The sequence below is a fragment of the Ostrinia furnacalis genome, unplaced genomic scaffold (assembly GCF_004193835.3).
Source record: "Ostrinia furnacalis isolate ACB-3 unplaced genomic scaffold, ASM419383v2 OfSCF6453, whole genome shotgun sequence".
Classification (NCBI taxonomy): Eukaryota; Metazoa; Arthropoda; class Insecta; order Lepidoptera; family Crambidae; genus Ostrinia; species Ostrinia furnacalis.
The window spans coordinates 222643-235864 of NW_021136692.1; the positions used below are offsets into that span (position 1 = coordinate 222643).

At 36.7% G+C, this 13222-nt stretch overlaps 1 protein-coding gene across 2 annotated transcripts in view; it reads left to right on the top strand.

Annotated features, from left to right (window-relative positions):
• Positions 1-719: 719 nt before the first annotated feature.
• LOC114362393 (tetratricopeptide repeat protein 39B) overlaps positions 720-13222 on the top strand; it is a 32120-nt gene continuing 19617 nt past the window's right edge. The window contains exons 1-3 of one of the 2 annotated variants that reach the window (XM_028317780.1): positions 720-847; positions 12000-12050; positions 12687-12798. In XM_028317780.1, coding sequence (XP_028173581.1) covers positions 12691-12798 — 108 coding nt within the window. In that variant the 5' untranslated portion in view covers positions 720-847; positions 12000-12050; positions 12687-12690. Of the gene's footprint in view, positions 848-908; positions 944-11999; positions 12051-12686; positions 12799-13222 lie in introns of those variants that run through there. The other variant, XM_028317782.1, reaches the window with a different exon arrangement.

Here is a 13222-nt window from a genome sequence, read left to right on the forward strand (position 1 = left end):
GAAAGAACATAGGATAGTTTTTATCCCGGTTTTTGAAACAGGGACGCGCGCGATAAAGTTTTTCTGTGACAGACAAAATTCCACGCGGGCGAAGCCGCGGGCGGAAAGCTAGTAGTATTATAAAATATGTTAAGGCATAACAGCCTGATTTACCTTTATAATGTCATCTAGTATCAATTTTTATTTTTTTATTACTTTTTATTCAATGTTAACTTTAGTGTGCGGCCATGAATGAACCGTGTTGGACAACTATTGCAAATTGCATTCTGAAGCTTAGATATCCGTAATCGTAACAGAAAATTTCGGATATCCAAAATGAAAAATATCCGTAACCATAGAAACCGGTATAATATTATTCCTATATCCGTAACCGTATCCGTAACCGAAACTACATATCTATAACATCCCTAGCCCCATCCCATACTAAGAACTGAAATATACTTTTTTTTTTCTATGGATAGGTCTTCAAGAATTTATTTCTTAACTGAATAGTTTGCGCAAGAGACGCTTCCAAAAGAGGTAAAATCTGTGCCCCCCTAACTTCTAAAATAAGGTAATGGAAAAAAACCTATAAGACTACGACGACGGACGACTGACAAGGTGACCTCACCCGCGGCACAATGTAGGTTATTTGTAGATAGCCCAAGCCACACTGTCTAAAAAAAACATTTTTGTTTGTGTGTGCGTCACTGTGTGCAAATTGCATTTTTCACTTGTCACTTGACTGGTGTGGAGAGGAGTGCTAATCATCTGTTTTGTGAGCGGTCCGTGTTTGGTGTTTATTCGACGAACGAGTCCAATTACACAAATTTTCTATCTGGTCTTCAGCTCAGCTTAATTTAATTAGGTATGTACCTACAAATATCTGAAGTTAGTTCGATATTTTATGAAGTATTTGCAAGTGTAAAGGTTCAGCAACTCATTCGTCCAGCTATAGATTTACGTAAGTATAACATGAATACTTACGTATTATTTTAATTACGAACAAATTTTTGCTGATTAGATCTCGTAGTAACATTTATAAGTAGCAGTAACATTTACTTTTATTCATCAAACACAGTTTTGTCTAAATTATTGATTAATATCAATGTATCAGTATTGATTCCAGACTTGTGTTTTTCTGCTAGTGATACTTAGCTGTTCATAGACGTTAGGCGACTTAAAATCAAAATTTTTACCCTTATCCCAGAAATCTTAATGACGTGATGTTCGTGACAAAAAAGCTTTAAAAAATCAATACTTACTCTGAAATAATTTCACTAATATTCTCAAGTGTAATAAAAGTTAATTTAATTCACTTAACAACTCAATTTTAATAGAATTTATTTGAAATTTGACACCACTTTCCTTTCTCTAATATTTATTTATTTATTCATATGGCATACCAACAACTAATAGCAACTTATTGAAGAGTCCTAAAAAATATTTGATCTGTTTGTTAATCTGAATTCCATACTGTATGAATTAAATGATGTGAAGTGCGTGCCACCAACCTCCATATACTGAAAAAATTGTAAAAGACTGTGTTACACACTTTTATTTGTTTTATGGTTTTTTTTTTTTTTTTTATTTTTTTTTATTTTTATTATTATCTGCAATCAGCCCAGCGGCTTTAATCAGATTTGATGTTGATTGATAATTCGACTTTTGGGGAGTGCACGTCCTGTGATGTGTCATCCCTGCTCTTTTTCTTCCTGAGAAGTTTTATATGGAAGCCAATCGCATTCTTTTCAACCGAAACAGGCAGTTGTTTGTATTCACGAGCTGTGTAGCCAGATGGTTGATATGTCGTTCAAGGCGTTGCTTGTAGGATGCAGAAGAACTTTCTATTTCTCCCATGACTGTAGGGATTTCTAGGTACTCGTGCACTTCCGTGTTTCGTGTGAACCATGGGGCATTGATCAGGATCTTTAACACTTTGTTCTGGTAGCGCTGCAGGATTTCAACATTTGAGTGACTAGCTGACCCCCAGAGTTGTATGCCATATGTCCAAATCGGTTTCAGGATAGACTTGTAAATTAGGACTTTGTTTTCCAGGCTTAGCGTTGACTGTCTGCCTAGCAGCCAGTACATATCTGCAAACTTTTTGTTTGCCTGTTCTCTTTTGGCCTTTATGTGGGCTCGCCAAGTGAGTCTCCTATCCAAGTGCATGCCTAGGTATTTTACTGTCGTGTCTGTTGGCAGGACAGCACCATCCAGTGTCACCGGTGAACAGTCCCCTCTCTTTAACGCGAAAGTTATGTGGACGGATTTTGCTGGGCTTGCTCGGATTCTCCACTTTTTCAGCCATCGTCCAATTTCGTCCAGGCATTCTTGTAATTTTGCAGAGGCTGTGTTCGGGTCTTTACTGCAGGAGAGGATTGCAGTGTCATCTGCATAGGTAGCAGTCACAACTTTATGTGACGTTGGTAGGTCAGCGGTGTAGATTGTGTATAGCTTTTTTTGGTATTATTGGATGGATTTTCTTTTGTCTCCTCGGTTAGATCTATAGGAAGCCCGCTGTATCTGTTGGAGGTGGTGATTCCTTTTGGTGTCCCATGATTTACTTTTTTAGTTTGTGTTGGACTGTTGGACATTCTTTTCCTTTTGGGGTTGCGGTCAGTAGGTACTCTTTGCCAAGAGGGAGGGCAAACTTTGTTGACACAATCATCTTCAATTTCTGTGGCTGAGTCAGTGGTCTTGATGTTTCCCAGTGAAGCCGATCTCGGTCTTGTGATGAATAGGCTTGGATGGAATGCCTGTTGGGTTAGTTTTTTTGCAGTGCTACCAGAAGCATTCACCGTCACGGGAGCCTGGTCGCCCACTCCCGCGCAGTCTTCGTTTCATTTGTTTTATGGTAGAATTTTATATATCATCTACTCAACACTTATAAAGAATCTAACCCATATCCTTAGTAACCTGTTGGGTATAAGTAGTGGCGCATTCACACATTTGTCACCAGTAGGCTATCTGCTCCTCTACAATTTGAGGTATCTACTTTTATTACCACTTGATCCCTTTGTCAAAATCAAAAATATTTTATTCAATTTAACCCAGTATTTTATAATTTAGGAACGTCAAAACTAAAAAGGGGTAGCCCTTAAGGAGCACTTTACACCAACCTTTGTCTACCCTAAAATCTGCTGCCCTAGGGCCCAGCCTACCTTCTCGTCAACTCGGCGGGCCTGTCGGGCAACCCGTAACCCACAATTGAGTGGGCCGGGGGCCGTCGATGCATTTGCCCGGGCCTCGATTCAGGGGGCATCTTTAAAAACCCCCACAGGTGGGGACTGGCGGGGCGTTTGCTCGGGCCCATTCTTAGGAGGGCCACTCTCGGTACTTCTCTGATCAGCAGAGCTGACTGAGCAGCGGCATGGAGCAGACCGTACCCCCTACGGCGGGCCGGGGGTCCTGTCGTACCAGGGCCGTGAGGAGAAAACCTCTATAAATAACAACTGGAGGAGGAGATTGGGGGTTCCCTCGAAGCCAGAGAGTCTCTAGCCTGAGGCGGAGCTGCGGACGAATGTCTAACTAGGATAATAACTCGCGGCTCCGTTTCTTTGGGCTCTGGTGGAAAACGTCGGGTTATAATGGGTAGGCCCTGCCTTTAGTGGGTCGGCGGGGAGAGTCCCACATAACCCACTGGCCGTCCCCATCGACCAGTGGGTATGCGCAAAGCATTTCCCGACGTAAAAAAGGGTCCAGCCTACATAGCTGGTTAAACTTACTTTTGGGCACAAGGCCTCCTTATGACTATTGTAAGTTGTAACATTCAATCTCATTTTTTCCAATGAGGCCATTAAATTAGCCAACTGATTAAGTGTGTATGACTATACACTGTGTGGTGGTCTTTATTCTCCAAGCCATGGATTTTTGAGATTTTTCTATTGTCTTCATGCCTTTTAACAAATTGTCTGCCCAAGCCCCACTTAAGCTCATATATTCACCTGCTGACATCATAACATTCTTTATTATTTTATCAGCAAAAGATGTATCAAAAATAAAATTTTAATCAACACATTTCATGGCTCTCTGTATGACACATACACAATCTGTTTTGTAGTAAGAGAAGATGTGCATGTGTAGGACAATATACATTGCTTGTAAGACTTGATTTTTGTTGTTATTTTATTATTGAGGTAAATATTAAAGGTGTTTGAAAAAGATCTATTCTGACTCAGATACTTATCTCTTAGGAGCTTCATGCAGATATAATAATTGCTAACAATCCATGGTGCATAATTATACTAAACAGTATGATTTATTATTATTGATTAATGATTAGTATCCACAATATTCTTCCGTCTGAGGAATATCCTAAGGTTACCTAATTCTTGAAGATATTATGAATTGTTAATATAATAATTTCAGTTATCAGAAACTCAAGAAACTTATTATGCATAGTATTAGCTCTATTGTTAGGAGTCTATCTCTAGGTAGTGTTAAAGTTCAAAAAAATAAGCAGATCCTAATTGCGTCATTGATTTCATACATCTCCTCATAATGTCTCTACATACCTACCCACATACACCATTAACATTACAGCAATCTGTATGGTAATTGGCAAATCAATAGATAGGTACGAATTGTTTGCGTATGGTGGTCTTAAATTAAAAATCGTCTACAGTAAACAGTTGTATGTTTTCACTAGGTGAAATAAAATTAATATGTCAAAACATGTTATTGATAAATGCTTAAAATTTTGTTCAAGTTTTAGAAATATTTGGATTACAAAAGACATAATAATCCTATTTAAATACTTATGATACTTAGAGGATCCTATGACAGCAGCTCCCAATGTCCCAATCTTTGCATCCCGTGACGCAGTTACAATTTTAGTATTTTGTCACGACGCCCTACCCTTTGAAAAAGATACAGTCGAAAGAAATAGGCACTAATATGCAACACAGAAATTAATGAATTTTTGTAAGGTCGAAAGAGGGCGCGTCTCATATAAGTTAGGGAACCCCTGATCTAAATAGAACTAACTAGCTTACCGCCCGCGGCTTCGCCCGCGTGGAATTTTGTCCGTCACAGAAAAACTTTATCGCGCGCGTCCCTGTTTCAAAAACCGGGATAAAAACTATCCTATGTCCTTCCCCGAAACTCAAACTATCTCTATGCCAAATTTCATCAAAATCGGTTTTGGCATTTATAATATTAGTATAGATTTTGTGTATGGATGTGTTATTAATCAAAATCAGCTAATACGAAAAAAGATGCAGAAAAAGGCGAACCTACCCAGATAACATGGCTTTTATTAAACAGTACATAAATGTAAAAGAAACTATAAATTAACGTTTAAGGTATTATTATTGGTTAAACAATCGATCATATTATTTTTAATGTAAGAAGGTAGGTACTAAGCTGTGCGAATTTTCTTGTGTTCACTCGTATTTCGTATAAATAAAAGTAAGATATCCACATGTATAAGAGAAAGTTTAGTGGTTTTGCGTACGCATTTGCCCGTCACTTTCACTAGAACACCAAAGGCGATAAGCAAATACACACCTTATTTATACGGAATACCGTTGCTGTACCTTGCTAATGCTTTTAGTCATATGGATTAAAAAATAAATTGACTTTTGTTACAATTTTTCAATAAATAAATACAATAAGGTTTTAGCTTATGAGGTAGGCTACCTTTTCACTGATCATTGCCGTTGGTTTCGCTTCCGTATTTTTACAGTTCGTCCAAGGAAAAATAACTAATCTGTAGGTAAACCTACACGATAATGATTGAATCATCCAATTAAATATAACAGATTCCTACGGGTGCAAACGTGCGACATTAATTCTTTAGAGATGGGCGCTTCCCATCTCATACTTCATTCTTTCACACATTCCTTCGATAGTCGATTATTATCGATACCATCCTATTGTACCATGCAGTGTACGTTATGATTAGAATAAATCTTTTGCAGGAAATGAGTGCACAACTGAATTGATTGCTTCAGCGAAATGTCATTTACGAACCGCTATGTTACAGTGTAACCCATGTATGTATAGCAACGGGTCTTTACTAAAGACCCGTTGCTATACATACATGGGTCATACCTAAACCACATATCCACGGTAATACTATCTATATATTACCGTGACGTAACCCTTTACTTGTGTACTGTACCTATTTTGTACCTAGTATCTTTTCTATGCAATACTATTACGTTCTTTGGAAAGGTTCTCCAGTATGCATAAAGCCATAAAAAGTTCGTTCAGGCAGCGTAAATAATTCACTTTGTGATAATTTTGGCTATGATTAAAGTTAATTAATTAATTACTCGTAATTCCAAAAAACAGTACCAGTATTACAATGACATTACATTAATAAATCGATTCAATAAATTCGCTGCTGCTGCACTGCTTTTGACAGACGGTGGCAAATCAAGCTAAATACTGTTGCTTCAACATTAGACTCTGTATTTGGAGACTTATGGATGCGGTCGCGAAATTGAATCCGTCACAAATGTTACATTATTTCTGTGACTCATACATAAATAGCTTAGAAGTCGATCGATGATGTTCCCAGTTATTTTCCCGGGCCGGACTTATTTTTGTAACATAAAGTGTAGGACGGGATAAATTAGAAAAAGACGTCCATACAAAGTGTAGACAGGCAACCGCCCACACAAGTGACGAGAATAGAGCTATTTTCTTGCTATTATAACAAAAACGTGACACACACAAGACCTGCCGTTCGTATTAAAGGAACAAACAGCACCTTTTTCGAGAACAAACAAGTAATTACATAATTTAATTCTAACACATCTTGAAGTACATAGTTTAAAATAAGGATTTCTTCTGTCTGATATCGTCACACAAGAAAAACATGTAGGGCTACCATAACAAATCAAGCTACATAAGCTTGCTAGGTTGCTAACTTGCTAGTTGCTAGTAATGTAGTAAATAATATGTTAGGCAGGTAGCCACATTAATAAAAGTTAAGCTATTTTCAACGTTTTGATAATTCATATTTATAATGATTTATTAATTACTTATGTTATTAAACCTTCCACCTCATCATTGACAAGAATTTAGTTAAAAAAAAAAGTTTATTTTCAATAGGTAGGTACTTAGCTGTTTTTAAGTCGTTTTATTGTGTTTTTGAAATTACTTTTTAATCTAGCTCTTTTAGTAATCAACCAACAGAAAAAAAACATAATAGGCTTCTTAACCTGACCTCCTAGCTGCTTTCATTTTACAATTTTATTTTTTGTAATAATATGGTATTGTGATGAACCTACTCATAAATCAACAATTTGATCTGCAATGTTTCTTTGAAATCATCATTATCATCATCGAGCTCAAGAAATAATTAGGAGTAGAAAAATTTACGACTCAAAACAAGATTGTTTTTCACTTTTGTAGTTATATGACGTCATTGAAACTTAAATTTTTGCCCACTTATTCTCAAGAGCTCTTTTGTTCTAACGAATATGTTAATGATACCTCGCGCCCCGTACGGAAGTCAGTCTTGAGCCTCAATGCTAAAGGTTATAATATAGTTTTTGATACAGACGTAATGTTTTATTAATAGCCCCGCCATCAAAGACGTGGCAATTCAAAATGGTCGACCCGATTACTAATTTGTAACCAGTTTAAATTATTTCTAACACGTCCCACAAATGTAACTGGTGGCCTTATCATGAATTTTGCTAAGCCAAGCGAATTAAAATTATACGCAATAATCAAAATGAAAATCGCGAAGTTGTTGATTGTAACGTTGTTGTTGACGTAATAGCAAAAATCTTGCCGTCGCAATGATAGCGTTTTTACGCTGATAGACCAATTTAAGAGTTTATGTATTATTATATGTGCATTAGGGGTCATCCATAAAGTACGTCACACGTAAAGAGGGGGGGAGGGGGTTGACAAAGTGTGACATGGTGTGACAAGGGGTGGTAGTAGGGAATTTAGTGCAATGATTTGTATGGAGACCCCTCCACTTTGGTATAGAAGGCTCATTTTTGCACCAGTTGTTCTTTGGGTGCTCCTGAGTAGATTTCCGTCGGTAGACATCGGGAGCCCCCCCTGTGGTAGCAGGGGGAGGGGGGGCAAGTTTCCTTCTGCCGCGCTTCACTTTAAGGCCCATATCTTCAAAACTATGGGTATTAGGGCAAGTGTGGTGTCATTTTCAGATAATTAAAGGATGGCGAATTCATTTCTAGAACAAACTTTTTGCATAAAANGTATAGATTATTGTTAGACTTAAATAAAAATTGAATCCATCTAGACAAAAAATAGAAATATTGAACAAAATTCACAAAAGCCAAAAAGTATTTTTTTAAATAAACGTCGTTTACTTTTAAACCACTGGAGATAATCTAATAAAAAAAATATATCCTGAAAGCTACATTTATCAGGATTATAAATATATACCATTGTATGGTACTTTTTTCGAAAAAAGGAGGTGAAAAAAATTTTTTCTTCAGGACACAGCGGGCGAAATTTACTGCGCGTCGGAAAAAAATATTTATTTTATCCATGAATTCATACTATTTGGTTCATAAGCAAGTAAAGATTATTATTTTAGAATTTATTTAGAGTTCCTGGCACATGAAGCTACCATAATTTGTATTTTCTCTTCAATTAATTTTGAACTCTATAGGTAAGACATAAGGTTGATAATAGCTTAAATACATTTTAATGTTGAAAATATCATAAGAAGAAAGCACTAAATAAATAACTTGAATTTGTCTAAACGTCTAATGATTATTATTATTTGATTGAATTAATTTAATGATTATTGGATTAATATGATAAGTGGGAAAAAACAGTAGATTGAGCTTAGAAGTGGATAGATCTCGAACAAGGGACGACTAGAAAAAAGGACCAAAATCCCAACAGAACAGCCTAATCTGTTTTACTGACAGCTCCAAGCCAAGATGGCCTTGGGAACGGGAGCGGGCGTGTACTGTAAACACTACGAACACAGTGAACGTTTAAGGAGGTTTGCTAGAGTATTTCAAGCTGAATTCTACGCTATAATTATGTGTGCACTAAAAACAGGGGATTAAAAAACGCAATATCTACATCCTGAGCCACAGCCAGGCAGCACTCAAACAAAGCCATCGCCTCAGTGAAGGTTGAGTCTAGAATTATTCTAGATGCAATCTTAAAGAAGAACAAACTCGGAAGGCATGACAAAGTGTCCCTGATGTGGGATACCTGGACATACAAGGATCGAATGCAATGAGAGAGCCGACAGTCTAGCGAGACAAAGGTCAGAGATTATCTATTGGGTCAGAACTGATAGTTCTATATCTAAAAGCATACCTCATGGCCATAATATGGCCATATCCAAGAAGCATAGGGCTGAATGGGAAAGCTCCAACGATATAAGCCTCTCTAAAGGGAAATACAGGGTCATGGAGAAAACTCATGAAAGTTAAGCCCAAGCAATTACAGGTACGCAAACTGGGCATTATGAAACGAACCACATGTCCCATAAAATGGACCTAACAACAGAAGCTCTCGAGCATGTGGAATAATGTGTGGTTTCATGAAACACTTAATACTATAAGGATGGGTCTGCTTGGGTCAGCATATCCGGCATCAGAAGACTACTAGGTGGCTTTCACTCAGACGCTTAATTCACCTAACTCATTGAAAGGATTATTTTAGATGATAGGGAATAAAAAAGGAGAATAAAGATCCTAATGGGTCGCTGTGGACTACGCTTAGGTGTGGCCCTACATAAGATAACTCAGACAGTTTTGTATCAGCATTGGCTACTGGCAGTATATCAAGGGTTTCGTGTATAGGATCAGTTGCAAGCAACCGACTCAGTCTTCCCTTTACCCGACTGGTTGGGGATGGACCAGAGTCGATAGCAACATGGAGCCTACATGGACCGATTTGCCCGTAGCTGCTGAAGCTTGCCTGGAACTGGTAAGATGTAAGTGCAAGAAGTAGTGCAGAAGCTGGTGCTGTCTGAAAAAACAACTATAATGGTCACAGCCGTAGTCTTTATGCTAAAAATAATCTCCCGTACTATGATTATCAATCCTCACTTTCCTCACACTTACCTTTCCGTTAAATCACTGGTACAATAGTATGTAGAAATAAGTGTTAATTAAAATAATAATCATCATTAGACGTTTAGACAAATTCAAGTTATTTATTTAGTGCTTTCTTCTTAAGATATTTTCAACATTAAAATGTATTTAAGCTATTTTCAACCTTATCTCTTACATATAGAGTTCAAAATTAATAGAAGAAAAAATACAAATCATGATAGATTGATGTGCCAGGAACTCTAAATAAATTCTAAAATAACAATCTTTACTTGCTTATGAACCAAATAGTATGAATTCATGGATAAAATAAATATTTTTTTCCGACGCGCAGTAAATTTCGCCCGCTGTGTCCTGAAGAAAAAATTTTTTTCACCTACTTTTTTCGAAAAAAGTACCATACAATGGTATATATTTATAATCCTGATAAATGTAGCTTTCAGGATATATTTTTTTTATTAGATTATCTCCAGTGGTTTAAAAGTAAACGACGTTTATTTAAAAAAATACTTTTTGGCTTTTGTGAATTTTGCTCAATATTTCTATTTTTTTGTATGAAAAGGCAAAAAGTTTGTTCTAGAAATGAATTCGCCATCCTTTAATTATCTAAAAATGACACCACACTTGCCCTAATACCCATAGTTTTGAAGATATGGGCCTTAAAGTGAAGCGCGGCAAAAGGAAACTTGCCCCCCCTCCCCCTGCTACCACAGGGGGGGCTCCCGATGTCTACCGACGGAAATCTACTCAGGAGCACCCAAAGAACAACTGGTGCAAAAATGAGCCTTCTATACCAAAGTGGAGGGGTTCTTGCACTAAATTCCCTGCTATGGGAGGGGTCCTAAGTTTTGTGACATCACATTTCAATTGTTTCAAATTTTTGATATAATGTTGATTTCATAAAAAAAAGTGCTTAATTTAAATGGAAATAAAACTAATTTCGGAACTGCTGTTAATTTAATAATTTTTCGATGTGAAATTGCAAAACATGTGACGTCACACTAGGGAGGGGGGGGTCTCAGAAATGTGACCACCTGTGACAAGGACGGAGGGGGGGTCAAATAATCATGAAATTCGTGTGACGTACTTTATGGATGGCCCCTTAGTCGGTGCCCGTGACATCGTGATTAGTTCAACTAGCCTATTTCTTTCTTCGAAGTTTTATATCTTACTCTATCTCCTAGTATGAAGATACGAGTAGATATTGAGCAAGAACATGCTATTTCTTTTTTCGAGGTTTCATAATTATTTGTTAGATGCATTTTCCAATATTTTTATTAACTTGTATAAAAAATTCCGATCGAGTTTATGCACTCTAGAAAAATTCCTGGAATATTTCTTTACTTGTATAAAAATTTCCGAACGCCTTTTTTCTCTGTATTTCTTTTTAACGCACGCAAAATTTCGTAGTCGTTCATTTTCCTTGGGCATAACTTCTTATTCGTTTGTTGTGACCTTGTTTACAATTATGTATGGAATCTTTTATTTTCATGTTTATTTTTGTCGATACGAAATTTTAAATATCAGTGAGGTTGGTTTTAATCGCGCTGATGCTGGCTGACCGTCAAGCTGATACAAAATTACAAACAGGGTCACAACAAACGAATTAGATGTTTTGCCCCAAGTAAAATGAAAGACTACGAAATTTTACGTGCGTTAAAAAGAAACACAGAGAATAAAGGTGTTCGGAAATTTTTATACAAGAAAATAAAAATATTGGAAAATGCCTCTAACAAATCTTTTATCACAGATTGACTTGGCATATTAGCGCAACTTAGGAGTTTTATTGTTTGTTTAATAATACTTTACAAATATTTCGCTAAATTCATTTTACATAATTCATTCTTCTTTTATTACGCGTAGATAACGACTTGAACTGGACGTTGATGAATTTCAAGAAAAATAATAATTATGTAAACAACAATGAAAAAAATCTTTCACAACTTCTAAATGAAAAACCCATTGTAATTCCGATTGTAAAGTCAGTATTTCTTTTGGTTTCAGGTGAGATGATGCACAAGATATAGAGTTCAACACGTCATATAAACTCGATAGGTTGGTATTTTACTTGGTATTTTTTTATAATGTATGTTCACTATGTTGTGCCACCCGATGGGTAATGCTAATTTAAAACCAAACATGTTATTTTATGCAAAATGTTTTAATAATTTAGCTATATCCTGTTTTAAAAGACAAAACGAGTGCATTAACGAAATTAAAAAAAGTGCAGCAACATAATGTCAGGCGGCATATCAAGCTAAGCTCGTGGCAACTAAGCAGTCGTAACAGGTGCAATTTTGCAATAATCTGATATACACTGTAGTTTGTTACCAACTCCGGAACTGACTTCAACAAATGAATGAGCGCATGGGAAACTAATGCATAATACCTTTATTGGTTATCTAATTTTATGTGGATTCTAACGAGATATAAAAATAAATCTGCATGTAATCTTCTTTAGTTGAATATTTAGGCAACCTTGTCGCCGAGTTTATATTCTTGTATTTAAAATTGTTTTAATTTTAATTCGGGTATACAGAAAAGAGGCTATAGAATTAATGCCCGTGAAGTACAATACTTTCGGGATCAGTAGCCAGTTTTTCGATAACCTTGATTAATACTACATAAAATAGGGAATTATGTTTAAAAATGTAAACGATAAACAAAAATCGTGTTTTAAATCAATAACAGGAAAATGGCGCTGAAACAAGAAAGTGCTCCCACTCTCACTCCGTCCCGTCTGCCTGCGGCCTTTCGGGAGGGTGGCATTCCTCCTCTCGCCTCCGAGGACTTCGACGATGTTGTGAGTCAGAGTCATTTTCAAACGAATGCTTTATTTCTTTTCTTTTTGTTCACCATCTGCGCTGCTAACTCCTCCTATGTTCTTCTGTCTGATTAATTTGGTTGCGGGTCCAATGACAAATTAACTTTCCCTGGGAAAAACTTGATCTTCACTGGTTGGGGTTTTATTGGCGATCAAACTGTAGATCCTGGCTACACAGGAGTTGCAGCGGTGGGAACAGTCCCGTATCCGCGCTCCAGTACCTATCAAGTGCACAAACAAACTGGATACTTATTTGGTCTAGGAACCAAATTGTGTCATTTTAAAGGTCATAACTTCCTGAGCGAACCTGTTACAAATGTAAATGTGTTTTTTTTTATTATTTGTCCTACTTTTTTTCTAATCATTGTGATGGGATATACCTCACAATAGACATTGTGAGGCA